At 45.8% G+C, this 20,926-nt stretch overlaps 1 protein-coding gene across 1 annotated transcript in view; it reads left to right on the forward strand.

The window, feature by feature from the left end:
• WDR60 (WD repeat domain 60) overlaps positions 1 to 20,926 on the forward strand; it is a 75,873-nt gene that overhangs the window by 26,437 nt on the left and 28,510 nt on the right. The window contains exons 11-21 of the mRNA XM_012658104.1: positions 4 to 106; positions 3,315 to 3,444; positions 4,313 to 4,424; positions 5,560 to 5,648; positions 7,832 to 7,961; positions 10,688 to 10,860; positions 11,489 to 11,651; positions 15,617 to 15,730; positions 15,832 to 15,893; positions 16,309 to 16,360; positions 18,820 to 18,880. Of these exons, the coding sequence (XP_012513558.1) occupies positions 4 to 106; positions 3,315 to 3,444; positions 4,313 to 4,424; positions 5,560 to 5,648; positions 7,832 to 7,961; positions 10,688 to 10,860; positions 11,489 to 11,651; positions 15,617 to 15,730; positions 15,832 to 15,893; positions 16,309 to 16,360; positions 18,820 to 18,880 (1,189 nt within the window). The remainder of the gene's footprint in view (positions 1 to 3; positions 107 to 3,314; positions 3,445 to 4,312; positions 4,425 to 5,559; positions 5,649 to 7,831; positions 7,962 to 10,687; positions 10,861 to 11,488; positions 11,652 to 15,616; positions 15,731 to 15,831; positions 15,894 to 16,308; positions 16,361 to 18,819; positions 18,881 to 20,926) is intronic.

The following is a 20,926-nucleotide window of genomic DNA, read 5'->3' on the forward strand; positions in this document are numbered from 1 at the left end:
CAGATGCAAACAGTTCCCCGTCCAGAGCCTCTGTTTGTGGAATTTTTATGGATTTTGCAACAGCTTCACACCGTCAAAAGAGTCGGACTCAGGCCCTTAAGCAAAAGTAGGTGTACTGGGAAATTTGCGAAAGGTATTCATATACTTTTCTTCAACATACTTTTAAAAAATAGAGCTTTTGTTATTTTGTTTTCACTACGGACTGTTTAGGTATGTAATTTGCACTCCATTTCTCTGTGTTCGGATATTACATTAACAGTGCAGGTACATGCTGCTGTAGACCAGACCCTGGGCACGGATGTCTGCCGTTAGGTCGCGGCTGCCTGCTGGAGTTGTCTCGAGGGTCTGAGCCTGTTTGGGCTGAGGGAGGGTCCCAGCAGCTCCCACAGAGCTGTGGGTGGCCTGGCCCAGGGTGCAACGCCGCGCTCCGCGCAGGGGCAGCCGTGTCAGGGGTCCTGTGAGAGCCCTGAGCTGAGTGTCACTGGCCTGTTTTCAGGTGAGGAAGCCGAGGAAGCAGGAATGACTGAGGGTACAAATCCATCCACTACCCTTCCTGGTGGATGGGCGTGCACATTGCTCTCGCATCGTGTTGTGTTGTGGCCAGTGCTGTGCTTCCCATGTGTCACCCCAGTCCCACAGCCCCCCTCACGGACACGGGGAGCGCCCAGGGCCCGCCACTGTGCAGAGTTGAGCTGGACATCCAGCCCAAGGCTGCCAGACGCCAGAGTCCACGCTGCTGATTCCTGTGAATTTAGAGATTCGTCAAGTTTAGAAATTTATAAAAGATTAATTTCAAGTCAAAGGTCTATTATACTAGATTTAAATATGAATGATGAGTAAATGAAAAAATAAGGATTTTTTTTTAAAAAGTAGGTTTAAAATCCATGTCACCTAGCTCAGTACCTGGCCTTAGTAAGTACTCAGTAAATATTTGCTAAATGAACAAATCAATTATTAATAATAAAAGCAACAGTTTTCACATAATTTTTGTTGCCCGTATATTTTGATTCTCCTGTTGAGATTACAAAATGGAAGTTTCCGGCGGTACGGCTAGGTTTTTTTTTTTCCACATTATTCAAGTTCTCAGAAAACTACATATGGTTTAACATAATTTTTATAAACTCAGAAAAACTCAAAGCTACACAATGTGTTTAGGCACATAAATATGAGATAACATATTTTAAAAAGCAAGAAAATGATAACCACAAGACTCAGTGTGGCAATTGTGGGCAGTGGGGACCTGGGGACAGGGACGGAAGAGCCGCACATAGACACAGCTTGTTGGTGCTTTTCTAGCTCTGGGTTGGGCTGGTCCTAGGATGATAATCACATTATGATACATAACATACAAGTGTATCATGAATTATTTTGGATCAGAAATTATATTAAAGATTTTAAAAGGAAAATTTAAAAAGCCAAAGGCTGAGACATAAATGGATTGATAATAAATAAAAAAGTTTTTGAGAAGGTTCCCAACCTTTTTGGCATGGGGGGAGTAGGGAGACCCGGAGGCGCAGCTCAAGCAGTGACGCGCAGCCTGGTTCCTAACAGGCCACGGACCAGAACCACAGCTTTAGAGGAATGCGGAAGAGTCCGGCATTTGTGTGTTTGTGTGTCGCGAGGAAATAGAGGTACAGAGAAGACAAAAACTGTAGAGGCACTTATACTACTAGACGTAAATTGCATAACTTCATTAGAAATTTGGGGGAAAATAGATTCCTGCTTCACAATATATGCAAGATAAATTCTAACTGGATTAAAAAAGATAAATGAAAAGAAGAACATAGATAATATAAGTAGTTATTTCAGTGGTAGGAAAGGACTTTCTAAGAATAAAAACAAAAAATTAAAGTAATGGCTTACATCTCAAAAAGTCAAATTTCTATAAGGCACAGTAGTCCATGAATATGATAGAATTTAAAGGTAACTGACCAGTTGGGAAAATATATTTGCAAAATGCATGGTAGCGGTTTGCTGTCTCTAATGCACGAGATGTTTTATAATTTAGTAAGCAAATATCCCTTGTTGAAAATGGGCAGAGGTCATGTGAGACTTGAGGTCGAGTCAGGACAACAAAACTATTGTGGGTATTAAACGGAAGGGGTGCGATGCAGGAGCCAACCGTGTAGGTGCTGGGAAAGCTGAATTTTTTTTTTTTTTTTTTTTTTTTGAGACAGAGTCTCACTCTGTTGCCCTGGCTAGAGTGAGTGCCGTGGCGTTAGCCTAGCTCACAGCAACCTCAAACTCCTGGGCTCAAGGGATCCTCCTGCCTCAGCCTCCCGAGTAGCTGGGATTACAGGCATGCGCCACCATGCCTGGCTAATTTTTTGTATATATTTTTAGTTGTCCGATTAATTTCTTTCTATTTTTAGTAGAGACGGGGTCTCGCTCTTGCTCAAGTTGGTCTCGAACTCCTGAGCTCAAACAATCCGCCTGCCTCGGCCTCCCAGAGTGCTAGGGGGAAAGCTCAATTGCTAAGTGCGGACCCGCAGGCAGCCCAGCGATGAGCGCCAGCGGGAGAAACTGAGGTTCTCGGAGCTTCTCTCCCTGATGAATCGGGCTTTAGTTGAAACTTCTGAAGGCCCCTGCTCCAGGAGCAGGGCACGTGGGAGCACGTCGCTGAGATGCCTGGATGCTGGAAGGACCACTCCCTCCCTTGTTCACTGTGTCTTTATTGAGCACCAGCTGTGTGGAATATGAGTCGATGAGCTCACACTCCAGCGGGGGGTGACAGATGACAAATACGCTAAGTTTGGGGTGTTGGAAGGAAAGGAGGAAGTGGCACAGGTGACTGAAAAGGACCAGTCCGTGAGGCGAGAGGAGGTGGGGTGGGTGATTAGCCACGTCTGACACTGCCTGTGGGTCCAGTCCTGGGGGCAGTCGGGCTGTGTGGCCTGGGGACGAGCGAGGCCTGAAAGCCTGGCCGGCCGTGCAGTCTGAGCGCAGCTCAAGTGCTGTGGCAGAGACGTCATCCTCCAGCCTAGGAGTGTTAACTCTGCGAGTGCAGTGAGTTGCTGCTCATGAAAACTGCACGCACACGTGTGTCATAACTGTATTTTGTATTAACCTCAAGTGCACCGCATTGGGATAATCACACATTTGGTTCATGATACGCTCACATCGTTGGTACACGCATGACTGTCTTTTAGTTATTTTTAACGACTATTAGATACCTCAGACTCATACCCAAACAAGAGTCAGGTCCCTGACGATAACCTGCATTTAACCATGAGGTTCCTTCCATTCTATCTACGCTCCCCTATATATATTATTATTCAATTTAACTTTTGTCTCATCTCCAACTTATTTTAAAGGACACGAAGTACAAAACTGCTTCGGCTTATTGACTTAGACTTTTCATTCACGTTCTCTCTCTTGGATCTACCGCCAGTGAATGAATATGACATGTACATCAGAAACTTTGGGAAAAAAAACACCAAGCAGGTTAGTACCAGACGTACTAAAAAATGACAAAGTTTGTGCCTTCCTGCCTCTCGTTCCAGAATGTGACGACTGGGGAGCACTGTGTGAGGGGCATAGGAACGGTGTGTAATGCTGTGTGGGGACCGTGTGTGACAGGTGTAGGGACTCCGTGTGAGGGCCCTGGGGGGGGTGAAGGGACACTGTGGGGGCGTAGGGACACTGTGACATGAAGCATGTAGGAACCTGTGTGAGGGGACACAGGGATGCTGTGTGAGGGGCCAGGCTTATAAAGAATAGTGCTCATCATCACGTGGTCCTCGTTGACGCAGGGAGACTAAGCCAATGCAAAGTCTAAAGATGTTCCAGAAACCTTTGAAAGTGTGGATAAGTGGTCCACATGTGACGTGTTACGAATGCGGGCCATGTTCCTAGCCTTTGAGTTCAGCTTTACATAGTGCACATGTGACATTTAAACTCAAACAGAATGTCGAGTTTGGATTTGTTTCTGGGGTTCCAGGTGAGTATGTAGCAGTTATACTTGTCTGTATAAAGTCCTTATAATTGAAGGATCTCAAAATAGATAACACTGACCACGCTCCCGTAATCTGGACTCAGTGCGGCTAGGCTCGGTGGTAGTATTTTCAAACTAAAGGGAAATAGTTTGATGTGGCTTTTTGAAAACACTTTTGAAAATTACAGCTGTATACACATATATGTCTCAAATATTTAAGACACAGCAGTCTTTGCACAGTTGTTATTTATGCCATGGTGCTTATTTTTGACATGAGCAAGACTGTCATTTTTAAAAAATTTTCTTTTTATTTCAGTAATGAAAAATTGCTCTGCAATTCAGACCAAATATTAATTCCAGCATATTTTTGTTTTTAAGGCATATGTTCAGCATAATGAAGATAGTGTTGAAAGAGACATTCAAACTGAAGAAATAGAGACCAGGGAAGTGTGGACCCAGCATCCAGGAGAAAGCAATGTTGTCTCTGGAGGTGACTTCTTTTTGCTCTTGAGTTGAAGGTTGACTGTCTTTACTTTGTTTTCTTTTTTTTTTTTTGAGACAGAGTCTCACTCTGTTGCCCTTGGTAGAGTGCAGTGGCGTCATCACAGCTCACAGCAGCCTGCATGCGCTGGGCTCCTGTGATCCTCCTGCCTTAGCCCCTGGAGTAGCCGGGACTACAGGCACCACCACACCGAGCTAATTTTTCTATTTTTAGTAGAGACGGGGTCTCGCTCTTGCTCAGGCTGTTCTTGAACTGCTGAGCTCAAGCAGTCCTGCCACCCCGGCCTCCCAGAGTGCTGGGATTATAGGCATGAGTCTGGCTGATTTTTTTGCTTTTATTTTTACTTAATACCTTTCCTGCTGTTTCTCTTTGTCTTTTCTCTTGGGGAAAGGTGTTCATATGTGACTGTGGAAAGACCCAGTACCCTTTGAGTGGAACAATAACCACGAACATCAGAGCTGTGGACCTAGAAGGGGAGTGAAACCTGGTCTTGAGGCCCAGTCTGGGCCATGACCAGCATTTATAACAATTTTATTGCCAGCTAGAGGGAAACATCCCACATCCCAAACAACCACTGTACAGTGGGGCTTTTTAGAACATACTCTGCTCTTAACTTAGGGATAGTCTGTTGTCACAAATACAGAATTTTTACAGTTTAAGTGCAGTTTGCAAATATGTTCCATCTTTATAGATTGAAGATCCCTAGAATACATGGTTTCTGCCAGTGACTCTGGAGCTATGTATGTGTTAAATACTTTCCTGGTTGACAGTTTTTCTTAAGGAATTATCTCTGTGTGACAAGGATACACATTACTTCCTTTCCTAGGGTAATCGTCACCTTGAGAAGAAAGATAGTTAAACTTATGTAATAATTAAATTGATTCTTTTAACTGTTTTTCTTAATACATTTAAACAAGATTCAGCGTACAGACATTCTATAAAACAATACACAATTGTTGGAAAAAATCACTAGTAAATCTCTGGAATATAATGTAAAGTTTTCTGACATTTCCTTCTGGGACTCTTAGTGTTCATTTGTAACATCTCTTTGAAGTCTAAGATGTGCAATGCACGACTGTTTTAGAGTCAACTTTGTTGATTTTATATAACCTATTTTTTGTAGATAGTGAAAAAAGAGATATCTCTGATGCTACAGTTGTACCAAAGATTGATACTCGACGGCTGTCAAGCTTTCTGCGGGCAGCTTGCCAGGTATTCACTGCATTACATGTTCTGTTCCATGTATCCGTGCCTGAAGTTCCACTAGACCGAGAAACAAAGGCGCTACTGAAATCTTGAGGGCTCTATAACTTAGATAAATCACAAGCAGTTAATCATTTTCAGGTATTATTTTCTTAAACCCTTGTGTATAAAATGACACCGGGTAAATGTATATCACTAAAAGTACTATCTGTGTATTTGGGTTCTATATTTTCTTTTATTTACTGTTTTTAGAGACAGGGTCTTGCTTTGTTGACCAGGCTGGACTGCAGCAGCTCGATCAGAGCTCACTGCAGCTGCAAACTGCTGGGCTCAAGTGATCTTCCTGCCTCAGCCTCCCTCGTAGCTGGGACTACAGGTGCGCATCACCACGCCTGGCTAATTTTTGTACCTTTTTTAGAGATGGGATAAGGTGTTACTATGTTGCCCATGGTGCTCTGGAACTCTTGTGCTCAAGTAATCTCACCACCTTAGCCTCCCAAAGTGCTGGGATTCTAGGCGTGAGCCACTGGGCCCAGCCTCTACATTTTAATATTAATTTCTTACATTTTAAATAACTACAGACTAAACAGCAGGCATATTAAGATGGCAAGGAAAGCATAAATCTAGGGTATTTGAAAGTAATAAACTTGTGATTTTTTTTTAAAGTGGTTATAGAAGTTTTCAAACTACACGCAAGGATGAAAGGACCAGTGCTGTGAGGCACCGTGAGCTTCAGTAGTTACAAACTCACAGCCAGTTTTTCTTGCCTGACCCCCAACTACGCTCACCACCCACCCCATAAATTATTCTGAAACAGTTCCCAGGCACCGTAACTTTTGTTCCATAAATATTTGAATGAATCTCTAAAAGAAAGGGATGTCTAAAACAATTACCAGTAATAATTTAATATACGATCAAATATGAAGTCAGTGTTCATATTTCCAGTTGTCTCATAAATTCTTTGCACATAAGCTCAGAGTTCAAGCATAGAGCAACAATAAAGAGCGCAGTGTTGCTAGAGCTTGACAGGTTGAATTAAGCACGCGTCACAGACCGTACTGTGAACACGTGGTCACACGTTTCCTCAGCAAGGTCATGGAGGAATCTCTGGTTAAGGAAGTACAGTTATGCTCCATATAATGTATTATTTTTATCAGATTTACTTTAATGTGAATTCTTGGGAACTAAGAAGAGACAACATTTGTGTGCAGCATGAGATAAAGAGGGGAGACGGGACGGGTACATGAGTGAGGAAAACCTGGGCCACTGGGCCATCCTGACCACACAGCTCTCCTTTCCCTTCTGCAGCGCTGTCTGGTTGAACACAGCCTGGCAGTTCTCACCAGACGTCCCTGCCATCTCCTGTCCTGTTAGGGAGCAATACTGCTGCCTTCCCCACGCCCGCCTGTCAGTTCTCACTAAGTGTTCTGCTCTGTCCTCACTCTGATCCTGTCAGCTCCCTCTGAACACCCCTGTCCTCGCTCCCGTCCCGTCGGTTCCCGCCGAACACCCCTGTGTCCCCGCTCCCGTCCCGTCAGTTCCTGCCGAACACCCCTGTGTCCCCGCTCCTGTCCCGTCAGTTCCCGCCGAGCACCCCTGTGTCCCCGCTCCCGTCCTGTTGGTTCCCGCTGAACACCCTTCACCTTCCTCAATCCCATCCTGTCCGTTCTCGCTAAACATTCTTTGTTTTCCTCACTCCATCCTGTCCATCACACTGAATGTGTCTCCTTTTTTTCATACCAGTCCTGTGCGTTCTACCAATATTTTACCTTTTCCCTGTAAAATCCTACAGATGACCCTATTGGAGCAATTACAGCAATTTACTGCTCAGTTCTGATTTTAGCTAAAACCCACTGAAAATAAAAGGGAGTTTGCATGATGGTTTCCACTACTTTGTTCAGTTTTTGTCTTTGCTATACAGCCTTTTTCCTCCTGTGAGTTTTAGCAGCGTATGTAGTATAAGAAACAGCAAGTAGGATTAAATAATTGCTCTGTTACTGAGTTTATCATAATTTGAAATGTATTTATTATTTCCTGTATTGTGCAGAAAGGACTTTATAATTTTATTTTCGTTGTTATGATGTGGTGGAGCCCAGCAGTTATTTGTGGAATGGATTAGTGGGAAGGCACCACTGGGACGTGGTCACACAGGGCCGCGTGTCTCACCGGAGCCTGCTCGCTTACGTTGGAAGGTGGTTGCTGTGTTGCTGGAAGAGGACCGTGTGGCAGCTGGACCCAGCTGGACTCTCCGGGCTCAGGACGGCGCCTTGTCCATCAGTGAAAGCTCATCTCAGCTGAACACTAGCCTGCCCTTCCTGCAAAGTAAGAGGCCATTCTTGAAGGTGGCTTTGAATCTCACTGCCACACATTTATGTTGAATGAGTAGTCTTCAGTGTTACATTGTATTTTAATGTCATGGGGCTTGTATATATAACAGAGAGTGACTCAGTGCTTGCAGAACTCAAAAGTAAAATTTCCTTTAAATTTGTATGTTAAATTTATGATTAGTGCCTTTCATAAGATGATTAAAATGTCATATACAGTAGTTTAAATGAGTGAGATTATTTGAATGAATGGAAACTGAGATTTCCTATGTTTATTTGAAATTCTATTTTCTTTCCTCCCCCCCCAATTGTTCAGTTTCTTTAAAGCAGAGGAAATAATTGGAGGAGCACGAAAGTCAGTTTTCAGCAGTGTAGGTCACAGCTGTGTCGGTAGTTTGTATACAGGTGTGAGTACAGTCCTTAACACTTAACGTGGATACACGCAGATTTTTAAGTTAATCCGTGGTTATAGAATCTAAAATGCCAAACAAATGAAGCACATATCAAAAATAAGTGTAATTGCCTGTAATTGTTCAAATTATTTTAAACAAACTGCATTTGCAAGATCAAATTTAAATTTCTTAAGCTAATAAACTCTTTGCCTTTAAAAATGACTATGAAGGTAACTGATAGCAGTTAGGATCCTGGTTTGCACAAAGAGGTGACAGGAAGGGGTGACCCAGCGCCAGCTGCTCTAAGGTAAACGTGCTCCTGGCCCACGTGAAGCCAGGGCAGAGGGTGCCACTTGTCCTGGGCGTTTCTTCTGTCCTGCCTGCTGTTTAGAGATTTCGATTTATGTACACGTCTCTGTGTTTTAACGTCATCAAAAATGGCATTGCTAATTGAACAGTCTTCACATTCTTTGAGGGTATTTTATCTATCTTAAACAGAAGAGCTGTCCTATTAGGAAAATAGTAAATTCTCATACCCGTAGCTTGACAACATCGACATCCACATTCCCACATCCCATCCCGCAGAGAAAACTCACAATGCTCTGTACCCAGTGACCACAGGCACAAAAAATGTTAATGATACATACATCTGGAATCCTTCTCTAAAAAGCAAACTATGCATGTTCTTAAAGGACTTTCCACTGTGGAGGGTTTTCTTGTTTGCCTATTTCTGTGTCTTAGTGAAATGAATATTGAGACAACAGGAAGAACATATTGGGGTGGAAGGGTGTCTGACCCGTGAGTGGGTCGTCTCACCCCTGTGAACTTATGGTTCGACGCACATTAGATCCTGGTCTAGTCAGATGTGATGCTTCGGCCTTCCTAGAGTCTGCTCGGCCTGTCCTCGCTGTTAGAATGCGCTCACGGTGACGCAGCGTCTGCCGGGGGCCTGAGTGTCCTGCGTGCTGCTGTGGCGGCTGGGATTCAACAGTGGATCCAAACGCGACGAACGGGAGCCCTTCCCTCCTGGAACTCGCGTTAATCTTTCGGTGGGTCAAATGCACTATGAACTGGCTAAACAAGTGACACGTGCAGCATATTAGAAAAGGGTAAGTTGTAAGGAGACGAGTAAAGACGATTTCTGACAGAGAAGGCCTTGCCGTGCATGGAAAGCAGAGGGAAATGAGGGCGTGGGCCGCAGAGAGTGGGGAGCTGCCAGAGGAGGGGCCGCACGCACAGGTGGTGAAGCTTGTGCACGCCATGCATCTGGGCAGCAAGGACGCCATGGTGATGACAGAGGTGAGGTTAGGGCTGTGACGCATCAGAGCTCCTGCTGGCCGCGTGCAGTCAGTTCTGCTCTAACAGGATGTGCATGCGCCTAAAAGTCGCTACACGACGGAAAATTTCCAACAAAACACACATGGGGTCAGGGCACAGCACTGGAAAACTTTATCATTGTCACACACATACAAAAAGGAGCCCAGTAATAGTAGCACAGTTTTACACACGTTAGTGGTTAAGAAATACACAACTATTACAATAACATGGCACCTTTCTTGGAAGAAGACTTGAAGTTTGCCAGTACGAGTGGCCCCGGAGGGTTGCAGCTGTGAGTGATTGTGAGCAGGCAGGAGGAGGGACGCTGGGACAGGTGTGGGTGCTGTGAGCTGTCGCAGCACACGAACTGCGGGGCTGGCAGGTGTCTGGTGTGTGCATGCGGCTCAGGACAGCGACGGCTTTCTGTGTCCACCTGGTGCCTGGTTCCAGCAGCACCGGCTCGTGCTTTGGCTGCGCAGTCCTCGCCAGCCGCTGACTTAACGTCCCTCTGCCTCCGCTCTCCGTCGGCCACTTCTGCCGCCCTGCGGGAGCTGTTGAGTCCCGGCACGTGGTGCGTTTGCAGGGAGTGAGTGAGCCCAGAACAGAGCTCAGCTGCTCCTCGCGTTTGAGTGGCACAGTGCGCTGCCTGGGGCCGAAGCAAAGGGATCAGCTGAGGTCATTTCCAGCATGTCTCCCAGCTGGAAGGTTCTGACCCCGAGCACGTGTTCAGCTTGGCTTTTGTGGGAATGGCCAGTAGGCGAGAGACACGGCGGCTGTCTCAGGCTGCATTGTGCCACGTTTGAAAGATTTCCTGTTAGCCAAACCGTAAGGTTAACTGGGACACAGTGTGCAGGTCCAGGCTGTGGCCATTTATCAAAACCCACATTTCATGTACGGACTGTTTTGAAAGGACCATGTTTCCTCATTAGGCTGAAATTTATTTGAATATTCTGAAGTGTGTTAAGGTGGATTCTGGCAGATCACTAAAATGCAAAAGTGTTTTTCTTATCTCTAGATCGAAAAGTATCCTGTTTGCATGTCTCTCGAGCTCAGAGGCAGACGGTGGTCTCTGTGCATGATTTACCTGAGAAGGCATTTGCTCCCCAGCTGGATGGCAGATACGTCCTCTGTGTGTGGGATATTTGGCAGCCCTCAGGGCCCCAGAAGGTTCTGATATGTGAGTCCAAGGTACAGCCCAGGAGCAGAGCCCTGCGTTTGGCGAGGGGACGGGTGGTGGACAGTCCGTGAAGGTGCAGAGGAGAGAGGGTACAGGGACAAGGTGGTGGGTGAGGATTACAGGGCTCTCCCTGGCTTTTACGGCTGCCCCCCGCTCTGCCGTGGGTGCCACGAGGCACATGAGTGTGCTTGTTGGACTCTAGAGAGTCGTAGTTCACAGGGTCACCTCAGGAGTGTCACAGAGCAGCCTCTGAAGTCTCTTGAGAATGAGGTTACGAGTGCTGTAGGCCTAACGAAAATACTGGCCAACCTGGACACAGATGTAAGCAAATGACACCGGGTGGCCTTGCCACTTTGAGGCCCAGCTGTGTGGCGTGTATGTACCTGACGTGTGCCAGCCACCTCACATTTGTGATCCTAGCAGTCCTGCAGGGTGGGTTTGTCATCCCCGTGTTCCATGTGAGGAAGCCAACATGCAGACGGGTTAAATTTTATTTATATACAAAATTCTAGTTGCTGCGTTCCACATGGGAGGCCCGTGTGAAGTGAAAAGGGTCACCTGCCGCGGCAGTGCACTCAGCTTCTGCGAACATGGCTCTCTTGTTCTCAGTCGTCAGCTTTCTGTGTGTTTGGTTTTCAGGTCACGTGCTGCTGCTTTAGCCCCTTTAAAGCATTTCTGCTTTTTGCCGGAACAGTGCACGGCTCGGTCGCCGTGTGGGATTTAAGAGAAGACTCCAGGATACATCATTATGTGAAGCTGAACGATTGTTTCTGGACGTTCAGGACGTCAACATTTTCTACTGGTTGGTGTCATCTGTCTGCCGATGGTGTGTCTTCTAGAAAAGCCATGACAGGATGTGGGGAACAGAATTTTACAGTTGTTAGCATTTATTCATTCAGATTATCCCAGAGGATGGGATCTGACCCATGGGCAAAAGAGGCATTTAATGGATAGAAAAGACAAAAATCCATTCAAGTAATGCTTATCCAGGGGCCTGCAATGATGGGAATTTTTTTTTCTTGTTAAATTTGTGGATTCCCAAAAATCCTCAATGAAATAACTTACAGTTTTTAAATTAGCTTAAGGCATCTTGGTGTGTGTATTCTCCTGTGGCAGAGCTAACTAATGCTTGAAGAACTAGTAAGTAGAATTAGTTGCCTCTCGGGGGATGACAGGAACCAGAACCACTAGACCTCCAGGACCCACAGTTCAACTCAGGTGAGCAATTTGTGCCATGCCAGACCCCCACCCACCACAAGTATGAGCATTTCCAAGGTTGTGGGGCTTCATCTAAGTGCCTAGTGTGCACAGCTCGTTTCATTCTCCTCGTAGCCTGTATGCTGGCTGCTTGGGACGTGACACGTTTGTCTGAGGTCTCGGACAACCTGGGTGGGGCCTGCACGCAGACCCAGTGCCGCCTGGACTCCGCACCCTTTGCACCGGCGCCTTCCTGTAGGGAGCCCCGCAGAGCGAAGTGCAGGGGAAGGTCTTCCCTCTCTCACGCCCTGCCTGGTCTGTCTGTCCTCTGTCCCTGCACAGGAGCCGCCACACCCCACTAACACTTGATTTCTTCGTCTCTCTTTTCCCACTGATCTGTATTCTGTCCCTATAGTTTCGCATTTTCCAGATGTCAAATAAATGGAATCATCCAGTAACACGATGCATTTGCGATTGCTCCCTTTGCCGCACGCTGCAGAAGTTCATTCCTTATTCAGAGAGTAGCTCCCTTGTGTCAGTGCCCCGAGTCCACGTATCCATTCCCCACTCGGTGGACATCTGGTCACTTCCAGTTATTTCTGTACCAAAGTGCCTGCGTCCAGGTGCTTGTGTCATTTTGCATTCCCAGCAAAGTTTGAGAGTCAGTTACTCTGCATCCTCACCAGCGCTGAGTGTTAACAGTTTTTTTAAAGAAAATTTTAGCCATTCTAATAGGCATGTAGTAGTATCTCATTGTGGCTGTAACTATCATTCCCTAGTGATGAATGATGCTGAACATATTTTGGTGAGTTTATTTGCCATCAGTATATCTTTGTTGGTGGTGTCTGTTTAAATCTTTGCCCTTTTTTTTTTTCATTTTAAAAAATTTACAGAATACGAGTGCTTTTCGTTACATGGATGAATTGTACCATGCTGAAGTCAGGGCTTTCAGTGTACCAGTCACCAAAATAGTACATTGTACCTGATAGGCAGATTTTTATCCTTCACTTCCCTCCCACCCTCCCCACTTCTTAGTTTTCAAAGTCCATTACATTATGACCATATATATCTCTCATTTAGCTCCCAATTATCAGTGAGAACATGTGGTGTTTTTCCATTCCTGAGATACTTCACTTAGGATAATGGTCTCAGTTCCATCCAAGTTGCTGCAAAAGACCTTATTTCATTCCTTTTTACAGTTGAGTAGTACTCCATGTTATATATATTTAATATATACCACATTTTCTTTATCCATTCATCAGTTTGGGGGCACATAGGTTGATTCCATATCTTTGCAATTGTGAATTGTGCTGCAATAAGCATTTGAGTGCAGGTGTGTCTTTGATATGATGATTTCTTTTCCTTTGGGTAGATTCCCAGCAGTGGGATTTCTGGATCAAGTGGTAGGTCTACTTTAGGTCTTTGCAGACTCTCCACACTGCTTTCCATAGAGGTTGTACTAGTTTACATTCCCACCAGCAGTGTATAAATGTTCCTTTCTTATCGCAACCGCACCAACGTCTATTGTTTTTTGACTTTTTAATAATGGCAGTTCTGACAGGGATAAGGTGGTATCCCATTATGGTTTTAATTTGCATTTCCCCGATGATTAGTGATGTTGGGCATTTTTGTATGTTTGTTGGCCATTTGTCTATGTTTTGAGAAAAGACTGCTCATGAGTTTTGTCTACTTTTTGATGGAGTTATTTGTTTTTTTCTTGCTGATTTGTTTGAGTTCTGTGTAGATTCTGGATATTAGCCCTTTGTTGGTAATCCTGAACTTCATATGGAACTGAAAAAGAGCCTGAATAGCCAAAGCAATCCTAAACAAAAAGAACAAATCTGGAGGCATCACTTTACCTGACTGCATTCAAATTATACTATAGGCTGTAGTAACCAAAACAGCAAGGTCCTGGTATAAAGGTAGACACACAGACCATTGGAACAGAATGGAGAACCCAGAAATAAAACAACATAGCTACAACCAACTGATCTTCGACAAAGCAGACAAAAAACATACACTGGGGAAGGCTGCTGGGAAAACTGGACAGTCACATACCAAAGAATGAAACTAGATCCCTGTCTCTCACCAGATTAACTCAAGATGGATTAAAGACTTAAATGTAAGACTTGAAACCATAAACATTCTAGAGGAAAAAGTAGGAAAAATTCTTCTAGATATTGGCCTAGGCAAAGAATTTGTGTGTAAGACCCCAAAAGCAAATATAGCAACAACAAAAATAAATAAATGGTACCTAATTAAACTAAAAAGTTTCTGCACAGCAAAGGAAATAATCAACAGAGTAAATAGCCTACAGAATGGGAGAAAATATGCCCATTTTTAAAATTGGGTTGTTTTCTTACTAATTTTGAGAGTTCTTTATGTATCCTGGGTATATGTCCTTCATCTGATACGTGTTTTGTAAATATTTTCTCCCAGTTTGTGGTGTCTTTTCTCTTAACATTGTCTTTCAGAGATAGTTTTAAATTTGATGAATTTCAGTTTATCAGTTTTTTTCTTTTATGATTATACTTTTGGTGTCATATCTAAGTGGTCTTAACTGAAAGTTACAAAGATTTTCTCCTGTGTTTTCTTCTAGAAGTTTTATAATTTAAGCTTTTACATTTGAGTCAACGATCCATTTCTAGTTAATTTTGTGCATGGTGAGAGGTGTTGGCTGAGGCTCTTTTTTCGCATGTGGGTGTCCAGTTATTTAGTAGTATCGTGTGTTGGAATTTTCATTTGCGTAATATAGTTTTGGTGGGCATACAGTTCCGGGTTCATAGTTCTCTTTTCTTCTTTCTACTTTTCTGTTGTTCTACTTCCGACCTCTGTGGTTTCTAGTGGGAAGTCAACGGTTTAATCGGTGTGGATTTAGGCCTGTTAATGATTTAGTGTCTTATTGTTACAAAGAATATCTCCAAAAGGGAGGGGACATGATGAGATGGGTTTGACTTCCCTTCTCATCACGGCCAGCACCTCAACGTTAGAGCATTTCTGGGGTCCCCCTGGCCAAGAGGGGTCCATTCAGTTGGTTGGGGGCTTAAGGTTTTATTTTAGTTCACGCGTAGACATTCTGTAGGTGGATCTTCTAGGTCAAAAGAGCTTTGCTGCATTGACCTGTGAGACGCAGTTCCTTAAGACACTGTTGCTCCCACCGTGGTGGGTGTGTCTTTTCTTTATCCTCCTCTTCCTCCTCCTCCCCTTCCTCCTCCTTACCTTCCTCCCCCCATCCCCTCCCCTGCTGGTGAGCACCCACTGGCCTGGCCTCAGGGTGGGCTTTCTCTGTGTGAGTTTCCCTCGTGGCACACTCTCTCCTTCCAGGGTGTCTTAGCCTCCCTCCCCGCCCTCCAGACCTGCAGGCCAACAGGGTGAAACCATCTGTCCCTCTTCCTGTAAGAGTCCTAGCAATGCTGGACGTGGTGGTCATGTTGGTCCCATGGCTTTTGGGGAGGTTGTGTGGAGAGATTTGGGTCTTTCAGACCCAGAAGCACTTCTGTGTTTGTTGGTGCATTGTGTTAACTGTGTTTCCATGACTTATACGTGGGTATTGTGGGTTTTGAACTCTAGATGGAATCCTTACACCAGTAAACCACCAAAGTCCTCTGCAAGCAATAGAGCCTGTCTCAACCTCCGTCTACAAAAAACAGAGCTTGGTGCTTTCACCTTTTTCTACTCAAGAAGGTACATGATCCTTCACTTTCTTAAAATTCTTAAGTCAATGTTGTGAAATGTGGTTTCCTTATGTAAAGCCACTTCTTTCTTTTTGTTTCTGTCTTCATTAGAAATGTCAGGTTTGTCATTCCACATCGCGTCCTTGGACGAGAGCGGGATTCTCAACATGTGGGTGAGTAGGTGGCCTGGGTGTGTGCACACACACGGGTCCTGAATAAAGCAAGAGGTCTGGGGGAGACAGCACCTGAGCCGGGGAGTCGGGGGGACCGGCTGGATGAGAGACGGAGCACGGCGTCCCCTCGCCGTGAGGAGGGAGACGGGATTTATACTCTGCCAGTGGGGCCTTTCCACGGCAGCTCAGTGGGAACCTCACAGGCCTGGGGGGTTGGACAGGAACCGACAGCGCCGGCTGGGGAAGGACAGCGGCAGCCTCACCCTGGTGGACCGAGGCCGTGGCTGTTGATTAAGTCACTGCAGGAGGAGTGTGAGAGAGAGAAAAGAGCAGTTAACATCAAAATACTAATTCTAAACTTAATGATCAGTCTTTTTTTCTGTCTCAATATTCATCTTCAATGTTCTTCTTTTAGGTGGTTGTTGAATTGCCAAAGGCGGACATGGCAGGTTCAATAAGTGATTTAGGTAACTATTAAATAGACTGATTTTAGTCAGTGTTTTCTAAAATGAATAGAGACTACAGGTACCAATAACTGCTTTGAAAAATATATAATTAGCTACCTGAAAAATGAACTGTAAAGTTATCTGTCATGTATTGACTATCGAACAGGCCCCTCTGTTAAGGAGAATGATCAAATGACACTCAGAGGGAACGTTTTTGCTTTAGTGAGGGTTAGCGAGTTCCGCTGATAGCTGGGTGTCGTTCTATTCTGGAAGGTACATCAGAAGGTTTCTGTATCTGCGAGCGCCCCGAGTCAGGCTTTCTTCCTTTGCTGTCGGATTCATCACTCCAGGGCGTGTCCCACACACGGCTCCTGAGATCCCCAGGCCTGGCGTGGTAAAGTCCCCAAATCTGGGGGAGCAGAAGCTACCAGGGTGAAAACAACCCTGTCTCCTGCAGTTCGTGCTTTGATGCCATGGAGTGTGGTTTTCACTTCCCAAAGGGGCTCAGGCGACGTGGAATGATCCAGTCCTGGTGCGTCCTATGGCAGAGGTTATCCATGTTCTAAATGCCACTTTCCAATCACCTCATTGCTTCCCATAGCTTCTGACGAGGAGCCCTGCTCACCTTGTTGGTGTCGGGGTGTGTCCCTGGGTAGATCTGGCAAAAAATGTGATGGGGTGAGGCTGACTTTGTTCCCAATTTCTTGAAATTAGGGAAGAGGGGCACTTTGTATCTGTGGAGCAAATACCGCATGATTCCTGTCAAAACAGAAATACCGCTGATGGCACTTAGAGGTTACTGTAGACTCTAACTTTAACACAAGTAAGACTGAGCTTTTATTAATTTCACTGGTGAGTATTCCTAGGTGGAGTAACCATTTTTCTCAGTGTTTTCATTATGTAGCATCCTCTGCTCATTATGAAACTGTTCTGCTCTGGGTGGTCCTCCTGCATCCTAGACTTGCAGGTTGCTGGTAGACACTCAGAACGTCAGAGCTGGAGGGAGCTTTTGAGGTTCCCTGGTCCCTCCTCCTCAGCGCACACAGGTCACTGGTGTAGGTTGGCGTTGGGCCAGACTCCCCCCGCTGGTCCTGAGACTGGCGCTGCCCCTGGTGCCCAGGGTCCTGTGGGCCTCAGCACCCATCTGGAGGCTGGCTCTGCTGTTAACGTGTTACATGAGACATTTTTCAAGCAATTGTGGGTGATACTAAGGAGTTAAAGATATTCTGTCCACAGTTAGGTGGTAATCTGGCTATGGAGACAAAATTATTTTGCATAAAATGTATTTGTATAAAAATGTTTGGTAGTATATATGAGAGAGTTATAAAGAAGATACCATAGGCCAGCGTGTATTTCGTTTTTAAGTGTTGCTATATAAAAACACCCTTTATCTATTGAACCACTTACCCAAACTCCAACCATGTTCCCGCATTGCCTTGAGGAAGAGAAGGCACTACAGTCAGACCGACTAGCAGTTCAGGGTGGCTCCATATAGGCGTCAGATGAGCGGCTATTGGCAGGCTGGCACCACAGTTTTCTTTCAGTTTTTTATGAAGTGTTCTCTGAACAAGCTGGGCCTAGTCCTGGGTCCTGGGAAACAAGGGCCAGAGGCAGTGGCTGGGGAGATGCCATCATGATATTGGTGCAGGGTCAGAGACCCCCGTGGGAGATGGCGCCAGGTGGGCAGGCGCTGGGGAAAGGGGGCAGTTTCATGTGTGTGAACGGCAGCACTGAGCATTCTGCATCATGGTTATAACTGACAGGGTGACACGCAGTACAGCTATTAATACTGCAGTTGGATTTATTTCTATCTACTTTTAATTCAGCTGCCAAAGTTCTAGGCAGTGCCTTGCCCAGAATTTGGGTTTTAATGTCTGTAAGTTTCTAGTCCCTCCCTCTGCAGTAGTTAAAAAACGGGCGCTGAAGCTGGGAACAGGCTGGGAGGCCCGGCCAGCATGTGGTCGAGGAGTCAGGCTGTGGCCGGAGCACTTTGGGAGAACGAGGGAAGGAAGAGTGAAGCCAGGCCCTGGAGCCCTGGCTCCGTGTCGTTTGAGAGAAGTCGGAGGAGCTGGCGGAGGAGGGTGATGTGCACACTGCACGTCTGCCTTTGGGACTGTGAAGGGGCCCCGGCGCCTCAGTGGGCATCGCTGCGCAGCATCCGCTGTGCTGGATGTGTGCTCACACAGGTGCGTGCCCACTTGCCGCCCTCCTTTTATCAAATCTGAAGGTGCAAGGGCTTCTGGGTCTTGATCCCGCGGTTTTCCCATCAAGGCTCTGAACTGCCAATGGTTGTTCTCACTCTCAGGCGAAGTGTGCAAACCGCTCCCAGAACCAGGGAGGGAACGTTGTCGACTTATGTTTTGACATTATTTCCTAACGCAGACATTTAAGCAATGAAAATGATTCTGGGCAACCATAAGGAGATTTTGATTTAACCTGTGTTAAAAAGTGCGTTGACTTGTGGCTGTGTCTCCTTTCAGGCCTGCTCCCTGGAGGGAGGATCAAGTTGGTGCACAGCGCTGCGATCCCGCTGGGGCACAGGTGAGGTTGAGCGAGAGCGCTTCCCTTTTCCCAGGAGCTGTTTCTCATAGGAGGAAGGTGACTAGGGAGCTGCTCCTGCATTGCGAGCGAGCCGGTCAGCCTCAGCCGCGAAGAGACCATTGTCTCCACTGTATTTTTGCTATTTAGTTAGTTTATTATTAATGCGTGAATGTAAGACATATAACTTCCAGGTGTGCAGCTAATGTTTTTCCTTAAATCAAAATATATTTTCCATCTTACAAATTGGTGCTATTTGACTATTTCTTATCTAGGTTTCTTTTTTTTTCTTACTACAGAGTTTTGCTCTGTTGCCAGGTAAGAGCGCAGTGGCATCATTGTAGCTCACTGCAGCCTCCACCTCCTGGGCTCAAGCGATCCTCCCACCTCAGTCTCCCAAGTAGCTGGGACTACAGGCGCACTCCACCACGCCTGGCTAATTTTTCTATTTTAGTAGAGACAGAGTCTCGCTCTTGCCCAGGCTGATCTTGAACTCCTGAGCTCAAGGGATCCTCCCTCCTCAGCCTCCCAGAGTGCTGGGATTACAGGTGTCAGCCACCACACCTGGCTTTCATCAGGTTTTGTTTTTTTTTCCCCAGCAAAACTGCCAGAAGATCTCATCCAGTTTTAATGCAACCCTAAAGTTAAATTTAGATGACATTTTTGGAAGCAGAAACATTGACAGAAAATTTTATTTGGAGATTTAGATTTCTACTTTCACTCATAACTTAATATGACATCAAAATTCTTAATAATGTACAAATATTGTTTGTGGTACTTACATTTCATGTTTCTTATACACGAAACATAAAATAATTTGTTTAGTTTTTTTCCCTAAAGTACCTTTTCATTTATCGCACTTGGGCTAACTGTCAACATGTGAATTAGTGTTGAAAGATTTTGGGACCTGTTTCCTCCTCATTAGAAATAATACCTCCGCGTTGTGTTGATGAATTCATACATGTTTAGAGGTTTTAAATCAACCTTATTTGATTTAAATATAATTATGGCAGTGAATCGATTATGTGTAGAAAGGTCACCTCACATGTTGCAGAGCCAAGTTTATACCTGGTTCCTGGGCTGGTCACCAGACCTGAGCCTGTGCAGCCCTGTGGCCCTTACCAGCCATTCCCTGCATTGCACTTACTTTTTAACCTCGAATTTCTCCGGTATTTAACTATACATTCTTTGAAGGAAAGTGTCTAATGTGTCTGACCTCAGGCTTTGTTTGTTTTTTTTTTTTACCCGAAACTCCTAGCAGTGTCTCCGGGATCCATCGATAATAAGCATTCAGACTTAGCCAACAGTGCTGAGTATGTCCCACGTGCCAGGCTTGTGGCACTGAGGGACAGTGTCCCTCCCCAGGAGGTGTGGCAAGTGAACACTGCAGTATTGCGCTGGGTTCCTGGCTGTTGAGGGAGGACAGCTGTGGAGTGAGGCTCAATGTGAGGGTGTTTCTTAGGAAGCTCCTTGGGCGCAGCCCCTGGGCAAGGGCAGGGAGGAGGTGGGATTGGGCTGACAGGAGGAGCTGAGCTGGGACAGGGCCTGGAGACAGCCTCCCTGCCCTAGACCTCTGAGCTGGAGTGGCTCCCAGAACTGACACAGCAGGCCTGGATACCACTCTGCTGTCAGTCATTGAGCCTGGGCGTCGTCAGGGGGTGTGTCACCTTGGGTGAAGTGGCCCTCTCAGCTGTCTGCCTTAAGCACCCCAGAAGCTGGTCCAGCAAGCCCTTCACTGAGGGGGGTTCCTGGGCTGCATCTCCTCATCCACCAGGTTTTAGCCCAGAGTACAAAGTGCTCAGTTAGGGTGTGAGCAGGGCTGTAGGAGCTCAGAGGACAGATGGGTGGAGACTCAGTTAGGGTATGAGGAGCTGTAGGAGCTCAGAGTACAGGTGTGTGGAGACTCAGTTAGGGTATGAGGAGCTGTAGGAGCTCAGAGTACAGGTGTGTGGAGACTCAGTTAGGGTATGAGGAGCTGTAGGAGCTCAGTGTACAGGTGTGTGGAGACTGTTAGGGTGTGAGGGGCTGTAGGAGCTCAGAGGACAGGTG

The sequence above is a fragment of the Propithecus coquereli genome, unplaced genomic scaffold, assembly GCF_000956105.1.
Source record: "Propithecus coquereli isolate 6110/MARCELLA unplaced genomic scaffold, Pcoq_1.0 Scaffold571, whole genome shotgun sequence".
Lineage (NCBI taxonomy): Eukaryota > Metazoa > Chordata > Mammalia > Primates > Indriidae > Propithecus > Propithecus coquereli.